Source organism: Camelus ferus, chromosome 14, assembly GCF_009834535.1.
Source record: "Camelus ferus isolate YT-003-E chromosome 14, BCGSAC_Cfer_1.0, whole genome shotgun sequence".
Lineage (NCBI taxonomy): Eukaryota > Metazoa > Chordata > Mammalia > Artiodactyla > Camelidae > Camelus > Camelus ferus.
In genome coordinates, this window is record NC_045709.1 from 33,986,520 (window position 1) to 34,008,291 (window position 21,772).

General features: G+C 40.9%; 1 protein-coding gene across 3 annotated transcripts in view; it reads right to left on the reverse strand.

Annotated features, from left to right (window-relative positions):
- CLYBL (citrate lyase beta like) overlaps positions 1–21,772 on the reverse strand; it is a 212,892-nt gene that overhangs the window by 35,593 nt on the left and 155,527 nt on the right. For all 3 annotated transcript variants that reach the window (XM_014568175.2, XM_032496726.1, XM_032496727.1), the window contains exons 3-5: positions 6,439–6,627; positions 2,415–2,516; positions 620–713 (exon numbers count right to left, since the gene is read on the reverse strand). In XM_014568175.2, the coding sequence (XP_014423661.1) occupies positions 620–713; positions 2,415–2,516; positions 6,439–6,627 (385 nt within the window). The remainder of the gene's footprint in view (positions 1–619; positions 714–2,414; positions 2,517–6,438; positions 6,628–21,772) is intronic.

Sequence of the window (21,772 nt, forward strand, 5' to 3'; positions counted from 1 at the left end):
CTGAAAACGCTTTGTGGCCTTGGCCTCTTTTCTAGATGCACTCAGCAGCCTCTAGTTATACATGGGCCCAGACCAAAGACATAGTGCCCCAGGGATGGGGAAGATCAGTGAAAACAAGCATACTATCTCAATAAATATTTAATAATAAAGGCGGTCTGAAATACATTTTATGGGGAATTTAATACCTGTTTTAAATAATATTTACATACTACATTTACTGTAGAAAATAATTCATTAAAGCAATGTGAAATTGCCTTAAGTTTGTGTTAGAACCCTGGACAGCCCTCAGACCAATGGGCAAACAAAATATTTAAGCAACAGAGAGGCTGTTCACATAATGCAGTTATTATGAACAAAGTCTACATTGTATATACCTGAACATGTCTGGGGCTACAACAGGCTTTTTATTAGTTATTTTATACATGAACAGAAGTGATGACATAGTCTTCTGGAAGCAAGACAGTTATGAGGGGCCCTAAATTATCAGGAAGTGTTGCCCATTCAGCTGAAAAACCACTGTCCTGGTTGGCAAATATACACTGTCATGTAAACGTCCATTCTTGAAGGGGCAAAGAAGAAACATATACACAGAATGAGAAGAGAAACGTGTCTTTGACACCTATGCTGGCTCGAAAGTCTTCTCCTCCAAAAACGACTGCATCTAGAAAAAGACCCACTGGAGGCCCGGTCTTTAGTGCTTCTTCACACACTGCCTGTAAAAGAGCAGAACAGAGCCAGATCTCACAGAAACGCACGCATCAGAGAGAAGCAGCACGGTACGCTTCAGTCACAGAAAGCTGCAACTCTTAACACAGTCTGGCTGAAAGCAGTCTTAAAAATGCACCCCAATTCACCCCTTTTGATAGGTATTGAATCTTGTCCAAGATAAGTATGTTGCATCTATTTGTTTTGCTTAATGAATTACATATAGTTTCATTATTAATATAGTTACAATCTGATCACTAGAGAAACCTTCAAGTTAACTCATTCTGACTGTACTATAAGTTATTTCTATTTTTCGAAAATTTGGTTTTGCTTTCAGAGACCCTCCAATAATATACATAAAACCACAGGAGAAAATGAAAGAATTTTTAAATCAGACTAATTCAATTATTTGCACTGGGATCAAGATTTCTTAGTAACTGGTCTCAGGATTAAAGGCATACAATACAAAAATCAACTACTCCAGAGGGGAAAATAAAAATGCAACAAGTCAGCTAAGACGTATTAATAAGCACCTAGGACATTTCTATGTGAAAATAAAGATGAATAACAGCCATCTTAGACATGACTGTGACTCTACAAAGGTGGAGATTCAGCATGCTAATATATGTGGGTGGGGAAGACATGAGGAACCGGTGAGGATACTGTTGTTTAATTTCGGGGGCGGTAAGTGCTTCTAAGTATGTTACGGAATAGAATGGCGAATCAGCACTTAAAATGAAATTACTGTATGAATCTAGTTGCATCTAAGAAATATGCCTTGATTATATTCTTGGAGTTCTGGGGCAGGCTGGAAGAATTTGTGGTTAGTGGTATAAACATGCTGATCATGAGGCCTGAAGCAGCCCCCCAAACATTTGCACTCTGCCCCTCCTGCACGGTCCAGTGGGTCTTAAAGTTTCCTCTCGGAGCGTTTGCCCATGTACTCTCTCTTCAGCACAGTTCAACTATCTTTCTCTGTTTTTGTTTTAGGGATTTCTTCTCTCCTGCCCTTTGAGATGGGGCGCTACAGTGATGTTTACAGCTCAGGTAGAATATGAGGCATGCTGTTTTGGAAAACAATTTAAATGACCACTGATAAATTGGAAAAACAAGCTAGCTAAGAACTTAAGGCAAATAGTTTAATGCAACCATATAACAGTGAAAATGCTTGGCTCAGCTAATCCTCCTGAATGTATCTTAGGAAACATTTTATGTTCTAATGTGGCAAGTTGCAATAACATACTACAAATTATTGTGTATACTAACTCAAAAATAGTAACCTTATCTATTAGACATTATGTCGCTACAAAGAGGCCTGAAAATTTCCCAATAAAAGGCAATTGTTACAAGAGAATAACTGAAAGTTAATTCATAAGAGTGACAAATTTTCATGTATATTTATTCTATAAATGTAATAACTCACAGCAAGAATTTACACAATGATTATTTAATTAAAATTATTACTAGGACTATTTCATTTAAATATTTAGGACTGGGAAGTTTTTCCTTGCTATTTAGCCAATTTCTTTGTTTTCTAAGATGCTCACAACATGGTTTTGGATTATTATAGATAACAAATGGTGCCCAAGGTTTACTTTGCTTATAAATCTTTCTAGAAAAATATTTTAAGATGTTAAAATTGAAAACAAAATTTCACTTTAGGTAATAAATAAAATACTAACCTATTAGCCACATTATGGTTTTCTTACCTTAAAATTGAGCAAACCCATAGCAGTTTCCACAAAAGGGATTAAATTCATAGGTTGTTCAAGTTTTCGGCCTTTCAAGTAGAACGAAAACTTGTCTGAAAACTAAAATAAAAAGTGTCATAGGTGATTAGTGGGGGGAAGATGTACAATCACTGAACTGTAGACACAGAAGTAGTATTGAAGTCTTTGACCTGAGGAAGTAATATCCCAGACCCTTTCGTCCACACAAAAGAATTAAAAAAAAAAAAAAAAGAAAACAAGGAGGAAAGACCAAAGAAAAAAGGTAACAAAGTTCCCACCAAGCTAAATAGCAAAACACCAACCACTGTAATTTTTTTTTCCTGAGGGAGCAATTTGAGGCCTAGGACTTAGAGGTGGAAGGAGAGACTCTCCAGTTTAAACGTTTTCCTTGGAAACAGACTTCCTTAAGCCCTCTCGCCATCACTTGGTCCAGTGCCAGTGGCAGGCCTCTGAAACAACGCAGGCTTGCTCTACCTGCCATTCTGTTTTTGTTTCGGACCCAGCACGGACATCAGTGTAACTGTGCAGCAGCCCTCTACGTGGAATCCATATTATTCATTATAGCAACACTACCCTTTGTTCAGAGGTTTTTCTTCGTAATTTTTTAGCTTACCTAGGAAGACCTTAAAAAGGAAGTTTAATTCTTTGAAGACCAAAGCTCGCCAATTTTTTCCATGAGACCAGTTCACAGCTAGCTCTGTGCTGCCAGTGGGGTAGCCCAAATTCCAAAATCTATCATCTGGAAACATACAAAAGCTCTTGCACAGATCTCCCCCCACCCCTTTCAAAGGGGGAAAAAAAAACCCCACCACACTCTAAATTGTAAATCTATTATGTCTATCTAGATCTAATAAGATGTGGGGAGATAAAACACACACACACACACAGGTATGATAAAGATAATTTTGTAAATAAAGATGAAAACATATATATCCATTTTAAATTTAAGGAATATTCAGCCATTAATGGATATCAAAGGAAAAGGGAATTTTAATCATCTCTCCATTCAGTCTCAGTTGGGTAAATCATATCTAAGAGATTTGCATAAATATAAACCATCAAAGACTTTTCATCTTCAAAGGGGGTTTCAAGACCCTATAAGCTTTGTACTGTAATCATCGCAGGTCACCACCCTGCAGGAATAGGGCTGCTATGGCAACATAAAAAAACTAATGCTTAAGGCTTAGCATAATATTCTGACTAATAGAAAGGAAACTCATTTTAAAAGCTGGCAGCCTATTTACCAGAAGCAGGATTAGAGGTGTTATTTCCCCTTTTAGCTGCCCCCTCCTTGCCTGTGCAGCCCCCTCCCCACAAAAATCTAATCACTGGGATCTTTAAAAAGCTTTTGAGCAATTTGCAGTAACTTTACAATTAGGCTAAAATAAATCACAGCTTTCAGTAATGAAGAATTATTCCCAGTTGCTCCCACTGCCCCCTCCCTTACTCCGACACCATCACCATCACCTCCTTAGTAACTTTGCAAGGGAAGGAATAACTCAACCAAAATAGCAAGAATGAAGAGAAGGCTACAATTTAAGGGGACAAAATGTATAGCACTCCATGAAAATGAAAATAAAACATAATTTATGTCATATTTAAGCTAGAAAATGGGTAGTAAAATATTAGTGGTTTTGGTTAGTGTTACCTATGCAGTGGAGGAATTTTTTTTCTCATTAAAAAAAAAAAATTTGCAACATTACTTGCCCCATTCTTTGTGATAATAGTTATAACCAGAAAACCTGTAAAGTTGAAAACTAGGTAAACCCTTTACAACATCTATCCTGTTCCTAGTGAGAAAAGTCTCTGATGCCTTTTGTTTTTAAGCCAACAGGGGTATTTAAAAATTAAATATTCTAGCCCATCCTCCTTCTCCTCCTCCCCTTCTTTCTTAAAAAATTGCACTAAGTACTACACAAAAGGTAACTAGTGGAGAAGTTTCAATTAATTTTTTCAAAAGGAGACAATTAAATGTTTCCGGCCTGGTAAAGTGTTCATTTCAGCGAGGTGGAGGGGACTGGGGGGGGCGGGGGGAGGAAAAGAAGGGGGAAAATCACAAAGAGATTGGGGAGGAGATGAAGTAGCAGGGCTCAGCAATTCTTTCAATTCCAGTGCACACCCAATAGTGTGTTGGAAGAATGCACCCTGTTCGGGATTTGTGGGAGAATTGTCCCACGACAAAGGAGGCAGAGTCACGCTTGTTATAGTCCAATAAGCCGTGCCAGTCAAACAAGAACCCACACTAGCGACAAACGGCCAGCAAGAGATTCTCACACAAAAGAAAACAAGGAAGCCACTCTTTCAGTTGTGCATCAGGCCCTGGGTTTTATGCTTCACATAAATACAAACGGAGAGGAAAAAATAAACAGCCCCAAAGACTTCTGTTAACTAGAAATCCTATTTAGATTTCGGTACGTTCCTCACATCCAAGGATTTAAAACAGCGAACAGAAGCCGTAGCTGAAGGCTGGGGTGAGTCCTCCCCTCTTAAATGAGGGGTAATAACGGTGATAAATAGGCATTAGCTATGAAACCAAAAGGGAACAGTGACTTCAGATTCCAGTTCAATCAACTGAAGACACATTCGAACGGGGCAGGAACCCTTGAGGACATTAACCTACTATCACCAGGATCTCCCAGCTTCTGAGGGGCGACCTTGATGAGGAGAACTCCAGTTTAGAAAGTAAATAAGGGCCCTTGAACTCTGGTCTTTAAGAAGACGCCAACGCGGAGCTGTCCAACAGAAAAATAATGGCTGCTCCATATGTAATTCTAAACTTTCTAGTAGCTACATTAAAAGGAGTAAGATGAAACAGGTGAATTCAATTTTAATAATAGGTTTATTTAACCCAATAGATCTGAAATATTATCATTTCAGCATGTAACCAACATAAAAATTGTGGAGATAATTTACATCCTTTTTTTAGGGGTGGAGGTGCTATGAAGTCTTCGAAGCTCCATGTGTATCTTACACTTACAACACATCTCAATTTGGACTTGCCACATCTCAAGTGCTCAGTAGCCAAATGTGTTAGGAAGCCAGGCACTGGAGAGCACAGATCTAACATATCTACATGCATGAAAAAAGTGAGCAGTTTCCTTGGGTACCACAACTAGTACTCAGTGTATCACTTCAGTTGAAGCCACAGCCTTAGACATCACCCCAGATGTGGCATCAAAATCACCACCTTTCCCAGCCTTCCAGCACCTGGGTGTCCTGGGCCCCCTGCCCTGGAGTGGCACAATGGAACTGTATTTTATTCAGCCGAGATCTGCAGAATCATAGTAACCCCTAAATAAAACCTAGCCTCCCGTCGGGTCCACAACCCCCCTTTAACAATTAAAATAATCATAGTAGAATTAGGCCCATTTCAAAGTTTTCTTAAGTAATTTGACATGCCAGGGTTTTATTGGCTGAAAAGTCTGTCATGAAACAAACACACCTGTCAGCAATTTAAAAAGGACGAACTAGAAAACTGTTCAGGAAATAATACCTGCGCTAATTAAAACCACTAGTTAAAAGCTTCCTGTCTCTTCCTCTAGTTGCCCTAAGGAGTGACCTTTTCCTCTCCTCTTCTAGGTTCATTTTTCCCTTTGTGGCTAATGCGTTTTTGCTGTCTGTGATGACTTCAAATGAATCTGCTTAAGAGCCAAGCACATCGCTGCTCTTCCAGGTGGAGGGTTAGGGCCTGGCCAGTGTAGTCTCGGGTAAGCTGGTTTCCAGAGGTTGCTCTGGAGGAGGCTGTTCTGTCTAAACCACAGATCTGTTTGGGCAACAGAAGCATCATTTCAGTAAAGAGCTGTTCCACTGAACACTGAGGGCAACACCAGGTTCTCCTTGTGTGAAGGAAATGTTCTTTGGGGCCCACTTCTTTTGCTCAGTTCCCTTCCTCTCTGCTCTGTGTATGCATTTTCAAAACCTGCAGCATCCAAAGCCTTTGTTTCTGCTACTCCTTCTTAGCCATCCCCAAGTCTTTAATGAAAGCAAAGCACGAGCTACTCACCCACTGGATTTCTTCAGGACCTTCCACCTTCGGGAGCATGAGGCTGGAAGGCAGGACCCGGGACTGCAGGAGGGCCTCCAGATCTTTTTCGGCCAGACCACTGGACACTGAGTTGATTCTCACACATTTTTCAGTTGCGCCCAGATCAAAGTCTTCGAGAGTTTTTACTATTCTCAATCGAGCTTCATTCTATAAGTGTAGATAAAACATATCTCCTAAGTTTTTTTTTATCATTGATAGAAAACACAATCAAACCATCCATGAAACTGCTCTGTGGATTCAGAGTCTGAGCACCATTACTGTATCTATTATGTCCACCAAATGAGTGGCATTTGAAATGAGTCATCCAATCTGATGGGCAAGTAATTGATTTCTAGACTTGATTCAAGGTGACGACAGTGAGATGAACACCACTATAATGCATGTTGGTGAATCTCGGTCATTAGCATTACTTCCTAATTGAAAGGGTAAAATAAAGAATAGGTGACATTTACTGAGCATTTACTAAGCACCAGACATGGTGCCAAGTGCTTTACCTTTATTTTCTCATTTAATAAATACAGGAAACCAGATAACATACGGATAATGGTGGTCTTGACTGCCAGCATATTCACATTAGGGAAAAAATACAAGGATTTGTTTTTCTCTTTCCACATGCTTCTTGCTTTTTTATTCACTTAAAAAATTCTTTTTGCAACTGAGTTGAATCTTGACATTCAATTAAGAATGCGCTCACAGGAAATGACACTCCACACTACAACAAAGCTCTGACTTATTCAGATGGAAGGCAATAATACCACCAAGAAATCCCTTCATGAAGTGGTAGACAAATACATTTTTTTCTTTGATTTGACAGTCTTTGCTCCACAGTTAAGAAAAGCTGAAATGCTGAAAGTCTGCTTTAGTATTTGAATTATCCCCAGAGAAACTGTATGAAACCAAACATGTAATTTATTGGCTCTGAGCTGGGGATGAAGGTAGGGCAGGGGGTGGGGAGCGGGGAGTGCACTGAGGGGGCGGGGGGCTGGAATTGGGAGAAAGAAAGCGCTTGGGGTCATTACTTCCTGCCAATTTCAGTTTCAAAAACAAATTCCTCCAACTTGCCAATAGCCCTCAACAAATTCTCATTGTCAGAATGAACACTTATCAAAAGTAGTTTCATTTGGGAAGGGTTTTTATGATACTAATAAAACTTTAAAGCTTCTCACTGCTGATGAAGTGGTTTGGAAAAAAAAAAAAAAAGTCCTAACAATGTACAGCCATTTGAACAGCAATACTTACTTAGGAAAATAGCAAACCAAAGCAGGGAGGAAAAAGAATCATTTAAGCCAATATTGAGACTAAGTCCAATCAAGGAGACGAGCCAGGACAGTAGATTTAAACCAGACGGATGTAGGTCTATGACCGGGTGGAAGCAGGGAAGGCCTCCAAATGTGGTCTGAGTTAGACGGTGTGAGGAAACCAGCTTAGAGCTGTCAGGTCAGATGGAAGCAGAGTACCGGTGTAGGAGCAGTTTAAGACAGCTCTGCGGAATCCTAACTCACTGAGTTCTGACTGCCAATAATTAGGCCAGGCTTAGACAACAGCAAGAGAGGGCTCACACTAGCTCAACGGAGGGAGGATGCAGCAGCCAGTGGCTTGGTCCTACACCGTGCTGTGGGCCGTTCCACTGCGATAAAACGCATCCACTTGCTCTATCATGCCCTCTTGCTATGATCACTAAATAGGAAAATCCGGAAGGTGAAGAGCAGAAGCCAGCTCAATAGCATGATTCCAAGGATGCTTCCTATGTAAATTTAGATCCACGGCCTCAGAGAACCTAGGATGCGCTATGCTCCGTGTAGTGAAGCACAGCCACAAACTCGGGATGGCTCCACCTTGGAAATGTTGCGACTTCCAGGGTCGCTTTCAAGAGCAGGTCGGGCTTGTAAAGGGGTCTACTGGGACAAAGTGAATGGAAAACGGAAGGGAACTAACTAGATCGTTTAGGAGGAAGTACATTTTAAAACTTGAGTTATTTGAACCATCATTTCCACCCTGCAGTTTAATCTGCATGTGCGCTCAAGGACACAGGATCCCTGGCAACATCAACTTCCTAAACTGTTAATGTTGGTGTCAAACAAAATCTGACCTCTAAGCTGTTTTGCTGTTTCACTTGGATTTGGAGGGGACTGTTTGTTCAAAGCTCATGTTCTAAACCTGTTTGTGATTTTTATCTGAAGTCAGATTACCATGGTTTCAGCACATTCTGGTTTACTTAGTAAAATTTAGCCCTTGTGAAATTGGCTGCAAATGAAGGACCCCATTCCAACTTCAGGCATAATCTGATTAGTACTTTTAATGTTATAATAATGAGCAGTGAATACTCAGCATTTTATTAGACTTTTTTTTTTTCTCTTTCTGGCTCAGAATTAAAACCAAGCTCTTTCCACTTCATCATTCTGTACCTTTCCAAAAAAAGATGACGGCTTTGGAAGTATATTGCCATACAACACTCTTACTAACAGGCTGTTGCTTGTGGCAATTTACACAAACCAAGTGTGCATCCCTCTGCTCTGTCTCCCCAAATATCCAACAACTTCACTGAATTTACACCAACCAACAAGAATGTTGATTTTTTTTTTTCTTTTTGATATTTTAATGGTGAAATATGTTACTGTGCTAGCACACACACCCATACCATCTGTTGGGTGAGAGGAAGGCAGTTTCTAAGAACAATTAAGTTTAGTTCTGAGTGTTCAGCTAGAGAGAGCCACAGTCCACCAGTTGTGAGAAGAAAGAAATTCTGTTCATGCTGTTCTGTCTCCCTCTCTCTAACACGTACCTTATTTCTTGCTACCGTCTCTCTTACATCGCTCTCATCTCCATCACCTCACTCCCTTCACTCTTTCAATCTCTTTTTCTCTGGCTGCTGTTTGGTCCTGACCATCCCTCCAATTTCCATCTCATTAGGGGGATTAGTGAGACTCAGCCTGGCAGACACCACCTTCTCAGAAGGGCTACCCAGGTGATCTGCTGAGATTATTGGGAGGTAAGTAATCCCTGGAGAAAGAAGGAAAAGGAAATGAAAGCAAAAAGAGGCCACTGAAAAACGACTCTTTTTGGGGGGGGGGGTCTCTTACATTCTGGTCGCAAAATGGGTTGTTTAAAATGAGGTTTAGAGAAACTGCATTCTAGACGCATTAACACTACAGGATGGCCTTGGTAAGCATTTCTCAGTACAGAATGAACTTGTCCTCCTAAGATCTGACAACCTGAAAGAGGGAACAATGAAATTAAAGAGCTTCATCGACAGTTACATTAGATTTTTTGCGGAGACTAAATACCATCGTGTGTTCTAATGTTTGATTCCAGAGGCGGGTTTTGCAGAGGTCACAAAGAAAGTTGGCACGAATTGGAATCTTCCCAGGCCCTGGTTTAAATGGTGGTGTTACCAAAGTTCCCACATTCAATCGATATTTCGTGCCATGGGCGGCTCAGTGCAGTGGACCAGTGGCTAATAAACTTGTCCTTATACATAAGCCACCGTATTATGTGACTCTGTCTGGGCCAGGAACCAAGGCGTGCTATGATTTCAGAGATGGGGTTCTTATCACCTGGGGAAGGGACACGCTCTGCTGACGTAAGAAAGCGGATAAATCAACCATCACCAAGACCTGCAGACTCCGAAATTAAAGGAGAAAATATGCGTGCAGTTGGTTCAATTGGCACCCATTAAAGCTAATAACTAATCATCCTCACAAGTTTCTAGCTCAGAATGATCAAATCTGCAAAGAAAACAACATCCGTCCGCTTTTACACTCCACTGGAAGAGGTGGTCCCTCGCGGCGGGGCGGCACAGTCTCGCCATCTGGAGAATAAATCGAGTGTGAAGTACAGTATAGTTTGGGACCAAGCTCCGTGGCGGCAGCTCAGCAGTCAGTTCATTAGTTCCAAACTTCCAGGGATTAGAGCAGCATCAATTCTACTGTCGGATAGGAAGAGACAGACAGGACACGAGATTCAAGGAGGATTGTGACAACCAGGAGGAGCCCCTTGGGCTTATTTATGAAACTACAAAGTATAAACATACCCAAATAAGTGCCTTAAATAATAGCATTATTACAGTTTCATAATATCTGAATTAACACCTTTCTCTTCCTCCACCCCCGCCCCCCAAACTTTGTATGTTAATATACAGTTGTTTTCAGAGGAAATTGCAAAGACGACCCTGGATGCAACAGGAGCAGTGAGAAAGCCATGCCGCCGAAAAGAGACTTGGTAATTAAGAAATACGAAAGACTTTCTAGGCTCTAGGGAGATGCATAACTTCTGTGATTTTTAAAAGTGAGCAATTAATAGTTTCATCCTACAAAAGGCAAATCGCCATGCCACATATTCAAAAACACTAGTGAATTCTGTCATTTCTGAATCTGTCCATCTCATTTCCCTTCCATTTTATGTAATTATGTAATCATTTTATGTAAAATGTCATAGGCATGGAGTGGATCAAATCTGGGGCATAAGTCTTTGATACGAACACCTATACGAAAAGTGTTTTTTGAAAATTTTGGGATCATTTGGTTTAAGATAAAAAATTCTGATGAATTGTTCCATTTAAGGATCTCCTTTTTCATATAACTTCTCTTTATACATTTCTATTAAAAAACAGAAGTGCCTGTGTCATAAACATGTTATCACTAGTATATTAGTATATTCTTCTTACAAATGTATAAAAATGTATTCTAATCACAGAGACTGTTGTAGTGACTGCATTAGAAAAGAAGACAAATTCTCATTGATTATTACAATCTGATAGTGTTTCTTTAGGTAAGGTGATAGTGTTAAGTTTTGTATCCCATTGTTTTTCCCACATTAAAAAAGATTAAGGCTTGCCTATTTTTGAAAAAAGAAAATCTATAGCAATATTGAACATACCATGAGTTAACTGGTTTAAAATTTCATTCACTGATAATACCAAAAGCACAGGTAACAACAATAACAAAAATAAATAAATTTGATTTCATGAAAAATTTTAAATGTTGTGCATCAAAAAGCACTATCAAGAGAGTAAGAAGGCAAACCACAGGATGGGAGAGAATATTTGCAAATCATATACCTGACAAAGGAACATATATTCTGAATATATACAGAACTCCTAAACCTCAACAACAACAAAACAAACAACACAATTCAAAAATGGGCAAAGGACTTGAACAGACATTTTTCCAAAGAAGATGTACAAATGGCCAATAAGCACATGAAAAGATGCTCAATATTATTGATCACTAGAGAAATGCAAATTAAAACCTCAACGAGATAACACTTCACACCCATTAGGATGGCTACCATCAAACAAACAAACAAACAAACAAAAAAACACGCACAAAAAAAAACTTTTGTGCACTATTGGTAGAAATGTAAAATGGTATAGGCACTATAGAAAATAGTATGGTGGTTTCTCAAAAAATTAAAAATAGAATTAGCATGTGATACTGCAATTCCACTTCCGGATATGTACCCAAAAGCAGCGAAAGCAGGTCTTGAAGAGATTATTTGTACACCCATGTTTACAGCAGCACTTTTCACAATAGCTAAAACCTGGAAGCAATCCAAGTGTCCACTGACAGAAGAATGGATAAACAAGATGTGTTAAATACGTACAATGGAATATTATTCAACTTTAAAAAGGAAATCCTGACACATGCTTCAACATGGATAAACTCTGAAGACATTATGCTAAGTGAAATAAGCCAGTCACAAAAAGACAAGTACTGTTTGATTCCACTTAATACGAGGTGCTTAAGAGTAGCCAAAATCATAGAGATAGAAAGTGTAGTGGTGGTGGCCAGGGGCTGGGGGGAGGAGGGTGGGAGTTATTGTTTAATGGGTATAGGATTTCAGTTTTACAAAATGAAAAGAGTTATGGGAATAGATAATGGTTGGACAACAGTGTGAATGTATTCAATAACCACTTAATGATATACTTAAAATGGTTAAGACAGTGAATTTTCTGTTATATGTATTTGATTACAATAAACAAAGAGAAAGAAAATTCATTTATTGATTTCACTCAACAAAGGATTATATCCCCGGCACTCCGTTTGCTCTGAAACTGTAGACTCGGTAGAGCAAGTTTCTGATGTGTTAATCATGGAAGATCCTTTAAAACACAGGTTTATTAAAATGCCAAATCAACTTTCATTCAAAGGACTAAGAAGGCTCAGGATGTGCTGGTGTACAAGCAGCTCTTTGAGTTTCTGTTTTCAATTTTGGGAGGTATATACCCAGCAGAAAGAATTGCTGGGCATATAGTAACTCTATGTTCAGCTTTTTAAGGATCTGCCAAACTGTTTTCCACAATGGTTGCACCATTTTACAGTCCCATCAGCAATGTATCAGAGTTTCAAATTTCTCCACACTCTTGCCAACACATTACTTTTTCCTTCGTTTGTTTTTGACAGTAGCCATCCCAGTGGGTGTGATATGGTATGTCATTGGGATTTTGCTTTGCATTTCTCCTAGACTTACGATGGAGTCACGTCCTGATAAACGCGTCATAAGCTGAAAAATATCGTAAGTTGAGAATGCGTTTAATACACCTAACCTACTGAACATCATAACTCAGTCTAACCTACTTTAAATGTGCTCTGAACACTTAAATTAGCTTATAATCGGGCAAAATCATCTAAACATGAATATATCATGTAATTTGCTAAGTATTGTACTGAAAGTGAAAAACTTTCAGTCAGTGAATGTTTGAGCAGAGAGAGTTTGCAACTGAATCAACTGTTGACCCTTGTGATCATGTTGCTGACTGGGAACTATGGCTCACTGTCACTGCCCAGCATCATGAGAGAGGATGGGATCACATATCACTAGACCAGGAAAAAATCAAAATTCAAATTATGCAGCAATCCCACTCCTGGGCATATATCTCAAGGAAATTATAATTCAAAAAGATACATGCACCCCAGTGTTCACAGCAGCACTATTTACAATAGCCAAGACATAGAAGCAACCTAAATGTACATCAACAGATGACTGGATAAAAAAGTTGTGGTATATTTATACAACGGAATACTACTCAGCCATAAAAAAGAATAAAATACTGCCATTTGCAGCAACATGGATGGACCTAGAGATCATCATACTAAGTGAAGTAAGCCAGAAAGAGAAAGAAAAATACCATATGATATCACTTACATATGGAATCTAAAAAAAAGGACACAAATGAACTTATTTACAAAATAGAGAGACTCACAGACATAGAAAACAAATTTATGTTTACGGGGTGATAAGGAAGGATAAATTGGGAGTTCAGGATTTGCAGATACTAACTACTATATTTAAATAGATAAATAATAAGGTTCTACTGTATAGCACAGGAAACTATATTTAATATCTTGTAACAGCCTATAATGAAAAGGAATATATATATATATATGTGTGTGTGTGTGTGTGTGTGTATAACTGAATTACTATGCTATATACCAGAAATTAACAAATTGTAAATTGATACACTTCAATAGAAAAAAAAAAAAACCCAAAATTCAAAGTACAGTTTCTACTGAATGTGTATTGCTTTTGTACTGTCATAAAGTTGAACCACTATAAGTCAGGGACCATCTATACTGTCTTTGGAGAAATGTCTATTCTAGTCCTCTGCCCGTTGGAAAAAAATGGGCTGTTTGTCTTTTTGTTGTTGGATTATGAGTGTTCTTTATATATTCTACATATTAAATCCTTATCAGATATGATTCACAAGTACCTTCTATTCTGCAGGTTGTCATTTCACTTTCTTAAGAGATGTCATTTCACTTTCTATGATACACAAAAGTTATAATTTTGCTGAAGTCCAATTTATCTATTTTTTCTTTTATAGTTTGTGCTTTTGTTATCATTTTGAGATTCCTGCCTAATCCAAAGGCACGAAGATTTACACCCATGTCTTCCTCTAATAGTTCTACAGTTTTAACTCTAACATTTAGGTCCTTGATATATTTTGGGTCTACACATTTGTATACGGTGTGAAGTCAGGAGGCTTGTGATATTTTTATTTTGTGGTTTCAGTCTTCATCTCTCAACAAAATACAGTGAAAATTCCCTGGGAAGAGAAAAGTCAAGAGAAAAGAATGGGCTTACTGCCATCAGCCTCTTCACGCGGCTCTGCCCTAGCCCCCGCTGGGGAGTGGCTGGTGTTGGGCTCTCCTGTTGCCACAGTCCCATCTACCACCTTCCTCTTTCACCCGTTTCCCCACCTGCTACTGCTGGATTTTCCTCAACTGTACGTGACAGGCCTTATGTATGCTTTTGTTTGTTTGTTTGTTTTTAGGACCTTGCAAGACTTCCCCATGAGCCTCTGAGGGACCTCAAACCCAAACCTATAGGAAAACGTGGAGCTAGTCCTGAGAAGATTTCCTGTGTGGGCATAGCTACATGTGGTTTTTGCATTTCTTGTTAATTTTATGACTTCATAGTGGGGCTTTGAGGTACACTTTGCACACAACTCTTTAAAAAGACAAAGTATTTGCTTACTAAAGCTTGTGTAGCCTTTCTCAATGCCAATAGCCACCACCAGGCTCAGATTTGACTGGACCTCTGGAGTCTGCAAGTTCATGGCTCTTTCTGCTCATTATTTCCTTTGTTCTCACTCATTGCTTGTTCTCAGCCTCAGAAGGGCAAAGTTATTTCTGTTTTCTAGCAGGGTGCCAGAGGCACAGGCATGAGATTTGCTCCAAGTGAGACAATCTGAGTGAGGAATGGGGTGTTCTGGCATGCTCTCTTCTGAGGGGGCCGTTAGCCATGTCTACATAATGGGGAGGATCCAGAGGAAAACTGAACAATGTCATCACTCATTAGCTGTTCTATGTACTTGAGGCCAAACCACCAGGTACTTGAAAACATTTAGATACCTGATAGGATTTGTCCTTTAAAAAAAAAAGTGTTTGTGATTATGAAAAGAAAATTTCCTGAATACTATTCTTACATTCTGCCTGATGTCCCTGGTCTGGTGTAATTAAAATTTTTTAATGAGAAGGAGAGAGATCAATCACATGCTATCCACTGAGCTCAGTGCCAGGGACAGGTATGGGGGGTAGGGAAAGATACATAAATCACCCTGTACTGATACATGCATCAACAGAGGAAAGTATCATCTAGTTGCGGCACTGAAAGGCCCACAGAATGAGAAGTGAAATAACAGGTCCAGGCAGTGGAACAGACAATAGGGCCATGGGACTCAGAGGCAGGAGGGAGCACCTCAGGATGAGACTGGAGGCAGAAGAGGTGAGGGTTTCAATAGGTGCACTGAGGAGGGGGGAGCACCCAGCAGAGAGCGGGTAAAGGGCAGGGGCAGGAACAGTGAGTGAATGAAAAGGCAGATGATCATATGAGGTTAGGGAGGGAAGGTGCTGGCGTGAGGAGATGGAAAGAAAGACAGGAGATTCCCAAGCAAGCAGGGATGAGCCCATGGTTTAGGAATACGAGGGCTGAGGCCCTGTTCCTTTGGGGAAGGACAGGGTGATGGGGGAGGTGGGACAAGGATCACAGTTCAGATGAGGAAGTAGCTTCCACAGTGGAAGCTGCCTGGTGCTCAGGCCTGGAAAGGGGGAAGGTCCACCCCACAGCCCCTCGAGCACTAAGTGGAGAAGGTCCCTGCTTGGGCCCGTCCTGGCCACGGGCAACTTCCCCATCCCTGGAGCACAAGCTTTTATCGCAAGAGGGCCTCCAGTCTCAGAGTTACTCTTTTTGTCTTTGGAGCGGGTGTTTGTACGCAAGTGTCAGACCTGTGGGATTCATAGCACCGTACCCTGAAAGCGAAACAGAAAGTCCACGCAGAATGGGACGGCCGGCCCACCTAGGTCCCTGCGCCCTGGCCCTCTGACAGGGTGAAGGTGGCTCCCTTCCCACCTGGTGCAAAGCACAGCCCCAAGCAAAGCTGCCCTCTCCCCCTTGGCTTGCTCTATTTGTGTCTGGCGACTTCTCCGGAGTTCGAGGAGTAATTAACTGTTTTGGTTTAAAAGCCCTCCCGCTGGGTTGCAGTCTGCGTGGGAGAATAAAAGTAAACAAGCAAAAGGGAACTGTGTCATCAAAGAACTCTGCACTTACCTTTCTTCATTATAAGGATAAAAACGCTGCCATGTGCCACAGGCGTCATGGATTCACCCACGCAGGCAGGGCCACGGGCCTTTCATGCTTTTTTAACAGTAAATCAGGAGTGACTGGTTCATAATGTAATGAGGCAGCCTTGCCACGGTTCCAGATACCCATCAGGTATCAGCCGTGTCACCTGTCCTGGCCTGAGACGTTTTACTGGGAAGCTCTCAACATATTTTGGCTGATGATTTACTTCCGTTACCTCTCACACCAGTGGTGAGATATACTGCCAGAAACGGATTCAGATGGTCCCCTTACTGTATCAAGAACCAGTTTTTCTTTTTTTTAAAAAAGCCCAAAGCTTCTTTGCTTCTATGGAGGAAAACATTTGTTTCCCTGCCCATCACCAAATTTTGGAGGCAAGTCGGGTTGCTTCTCTCCGAGGCTGCGCTAAGGTAGGTTATGAAGGAGTTGGGCCGCGCCCACGGTGCTGCTGGGAAGTTCCTGTCTGTGTGCCAAGTGCTTCAACAACACTTCGTTAAGGTGATGACACAAAGAATCTTGTCTCCATAAGTAGGAGGTTATAAAAGCTTACAGACAGAGTATACATGTCTAATGATAAGGCACAAACAGCCCTGCAATTAAGCAAACCAAGCTGACAGGGACCTGAGCTAGCGGATGGCTCAAGGCCTTGACTTCTACTCTGGGCAGGAAGCTTTTACCCATGGCAGAGAGCATCCCAAACAGGATTCTTTCTATTCCTTAATGTTAATTAGTCTTCCCAGCAGCCATGAATGAAGAAATCAGGTCACTGAATAAGCTCTGGGATGGCACAAACAGAACATAAAAAAGTAGTCCTTACGGGACACTAAACTGGATCATTTTTTCGCACAAAATGCTTTTTTAAGGTAGGTGAGGCTTTCAAACTCAAAGGAATTTTAAAACTGCCCACACAACATTACCAGTTGGTTCCACTTTTGTGTATTTTGATTTATCGCTCAAATATACATTCATAGCCTCATTTTATAGGAGCTAATTTATTTTTCATGCCTTGTTTGTCTTGCTTCCTAATTATTTCTCAAAGAAAGCGGTAATTAAAAGAAGACCTCATTTCTTTTAGGTGGCAAATGTACAGGTATTTTAAAGGGTAGAACTTTCCCACCTTATTCCTTATCCATTTTTAGTGTAAAATCAACAAGGAAGAGAAAAGAAAAATATAATGTGTAAAATGGAAGAGTGGAGGATAATGATGGCCATCAGAATATTCTATTTTTAAAAAGGCAGATTCTGCGCTTTGAGAACTAAGGTTTAGGTACAGAGAAGGGCCCTTCTCAAGGACCCGGCCACCTGGAGGCTCCTCTCTGCTGACTGCCACAGCATAGGCCACAATTCCTCTGAAAACAGGTCCTGGGGAGACACTGGCAGAGCCCAGAGTCCTCTTCCCTAGCTCACGGACACAGATCTTCTGTAATTAAATGTTTTCCTCGAGAAAATGCTAGCAAAACAATGCAATGGCAGGCACCACACTCAGTCTTCATTGCGTTTTACACCTTTTCCTCTTGCCAGCTCTTCACACAGACTTTTTCCGCGGCTTCGTTCCTTCGCCCGTGCCAGGCAGGCTCACTGTGGAACCACTTGGGTTTTCTTCCCTCTTTTTGTGCCCAGTAAATTTTCATAAAGCATTTAACGTGAGAGCAAGCAGGTTAATTTGCCGTGCCGGTGAGCCAGGCTCTCGGAAGGCTCCCCGCAACACTGTCATGTTTTGGCGCCAGAGTCAGAGGCCTCAGTCCCAGTGGCGAGGATGCTTGCCAGAGCCTTCTCTGTGCAGACACCAGGTGTGATTTAACATAACAGACTGTGTGGACGCTCAGCAGCTTCTCTAATCCATGCGTCAGAACCAAATCACAGTCTTTGTGTGAGAGGAAGATGAAAAGTCTCATGGGCTAGAAGTTCTGCCAGGAAAGGCTTCTGGACAGAGAAGAAATGGAAAATCATCCTATCTTGCAACAAACACCTGGTTTCAGGAACACTGAGGTTCTTCTTCACGGTATCTGTACCTTGTTAAAATCCCCTGTCATATCATACTGCTCTTTTCCTCTAACAACAGGTAGGCAATGAAAACCAAAGCTTTTTTTTTTTCATATGTGAACAGAATATACAAAAAATAGAATTACAAGGAAATTAAAAAACTCACTGAATTCAGTCTTGGATCTATACCTCGTCAGCTGCTGAACCAGGCATGAAGCCCTGGTGGACACTGACTTTGCATGCTGATGCTGTAGGTATCAGCCTTCACAGCAATGATGAAGGTGGCGGAGGAAGGCCCAGAGGGAAGAAGCCAAGCTTGGTGGCCAGCACAGTGCAGTCCCGGGGGTGAGAACAGCAAGCTCCCCACAGACGGCAAGCTTAGTCAAAAGGACGGGCCCAAAGCAGACGTACAGATCGCCCTACAGGGAGAGGGGCTGAGGTCACATGAATATGATTTTAGGACAAGCTTAGCAAACACAACTGCTGGAATTAGCAGCCTTTTTGTCCAGATCACTACCACAGGGCAATTTAATGCTCAGTATGTAGAGTTAGTTAATAGAGAGGACCAGTGGTGTTTGAATGCCGAGCGATATAGCTTTGGAATGAAGTCTGTGTGCGCAGACATTCAAAATCACCCGAAAACGATGACGTACGTGTACACACAGTTCAAAGGGCTTATGTCTCATTTGTCCTCACAGCAGTGCTGAGGTGTAGACAGGGCAGGTATTATCCACGTTTGCCTGAAGAACATGGGGGTTATAAGACTGAACTTATCCCACAGCTAGTCAGCAGTCAAGATGAGGAAGAACTTACATGTCAGGCTCCCAGTCTTGTGCGCTGTCTGCAGAACTCCTCTTTGTATCTTATAGAGTCTATGATTTACCCAATAGCCTATAATGAACTATTTGTTTCCTGCTTACACTCAGTAGAGGAGATTCTGTGGATGGCTACCCGGAACCCTGGCTGGTAAGGGGATCATAGACATGTGCCTCATACCATCTGTCCTTTTCATACAATAGGCAGGAAACATTTTATGTAGGGGATAATCTATATAACCATTTGCAATGAATGCAGAGTATTCTATTGCATGGACATATCATAGTTTATCTAATCAATCCTCTAATGATTAAGATGTAAATTTTCCCTGATTTTTTTTGCTATTAATTAATTTTATTCAACAGATATTTACTGAATACTCGTCACGTGCCAGGTACTACTTTAGGTGATGGAGATAACAACTCCCTGCCTACACAGAACTTATGCTCCTGTCAGGAAAACAACTAATAAGCAAGTAAACCAATAAATAAATGCAGGCTGTGAAAAGATCTAGTAAGAGAACAGAACTTAGTAATGAGGGGAAGATGCTTGAGATGAGGTGGCAAAGCAGCTTCTCTGAGGATGTGACATTTGCCCTGATACCTAAAAGACTATACACAAAGCTGTAATGAATATCCCCAAACATGCAGCTTACAGCACTTGTCTGGATATTCCCTCAGGATAAATCCTAGAAGTGCAAATGCAAAGTCAAATCACATGCTCATTTAGGCACCAAAAGAATGGCTGTGAAATTCCAACTCTCAGAGCCTCCTTCTAAACCGGTTCTGAATCCAGCAAGTCTAGGTTTCAGTCCCAACTGGGCTAATGATTGGCTAAGAGACTGGACAGTCTCTGAAAAATGGGGACAATAAAAGTGCCTGACTCAGGAATTAGTGAGAATTAAAAAAGGTATAACATAAGTGGTTAATAAATGTTAGATTAAAAAAATACATGCTCATTCAAACACATATACTAAAATAAATTGCTGTTTTTAAAAGGGCTGTACAAATTTAAATCCCATATCCTGGTGCCCACCTACTTGGGGTTGGTTCTGAGCTCATACTAACTTCAGCTGTTTTCAATAACCCGGCGTCCGCACTCCAGGACTGTAGCCACGTGAGGACAGGGATGGTATCTCATGCCTCTTGTGTCCCTAGTGCCCAAATGAAAGGAAGACACAGGGGGCTCGTCTCCTTGCACTGAGGACAGTCCTCAAAGAAGCCAATACACTCACAGACAATGGGAACTAGCTTGTCCACTGAATTGTAGACCTTTCATTTGTATGAAATCAGATCTTGAGATATCTGAAGTCTACTTTCTTATGGGCGCCACGGGCTTCAGTTTGCTGGATTCTTCAGGGGGGCAGGTAAGTCTAGTGTGCTCACCATTACTTGATAAAAAAACCCCACAAATAGTAACCTGCTGAGTGTTTTGTTTCAATTTAGAAACCCCAAACCTGGAATCTTGAATCAGTGCCTTGGCAGGAATGGAAGGCCATAGGTTGCAGATGGCAAATGACTCACTGCAATCTGAAAGGATTGATACTGTTGGTATAAAAACATGACCACGTTCCCTTTCTTCCTTTGTCCATCTGCTGCTGTTGTGGTTTAGGACTGAGGATGATTTTAAAGATTTAAATTTGGACTGCACGTAAGCTGTTTCTCAAGCCACATGGAATATGTTTTGGCAACAAGCACTACTTTTGGTGCTGTCTAAGAAGGCAGTAAAGAACAAAAATTTTTTAATCTTTTTTCGGGTTATATGCATATGTCAACTTTTTGAATGGAGGTAGTTGTGAGTAAGAGTAAGGTAGTGAATTATATACAGTGAGTTAATTTCTTCTTCTTTTTTTTTTTTTTTTTTTTTTAAAAGAAGGGAGAGCAAGGGTTAGGGAGGAGAATGAAGGAATGATGACTGTAAGGAAAAGTGCCAGAATATCTCCTGGTTTCTCTGATCATCTTAGGTATGTTAGTCTTGTCTCCATAACCAGACAGATGAGATAAGCTCGTTGGGGTCAGACCGTGATTTGAAGCCCTCAGAGTTCCTAGCATAGCATGGGGCACAGAGTAGCTGTCCTAACTGGGAACTAAAACTGGTATGATTAACTTGAGAGTCAGATGGGGGGTCTAGTCTCCCCGGCTTCCTGCCCCTGCCACACATGCATGCACACACGAAGCATTGTTTCCTCCACATCTGTGAGGGTCCTGCAGCAAGAAGCGTGCCCCATCCTTAGGTCTGGTGGATTCTTTCTTATATTTTGTGAACATGATCAGTTACAGGTCCTGGAGTAAGAAACACAGAGACTCAGTCTAAGAGTTGGGAGGGGTCTTTAAAGATATCCCCAGGAAGCTCTGTCTAGGCAGGACCCCCTTTTGTCCTCTTGGTTGGTTATTATTCTGCTTCTGTGTGAACA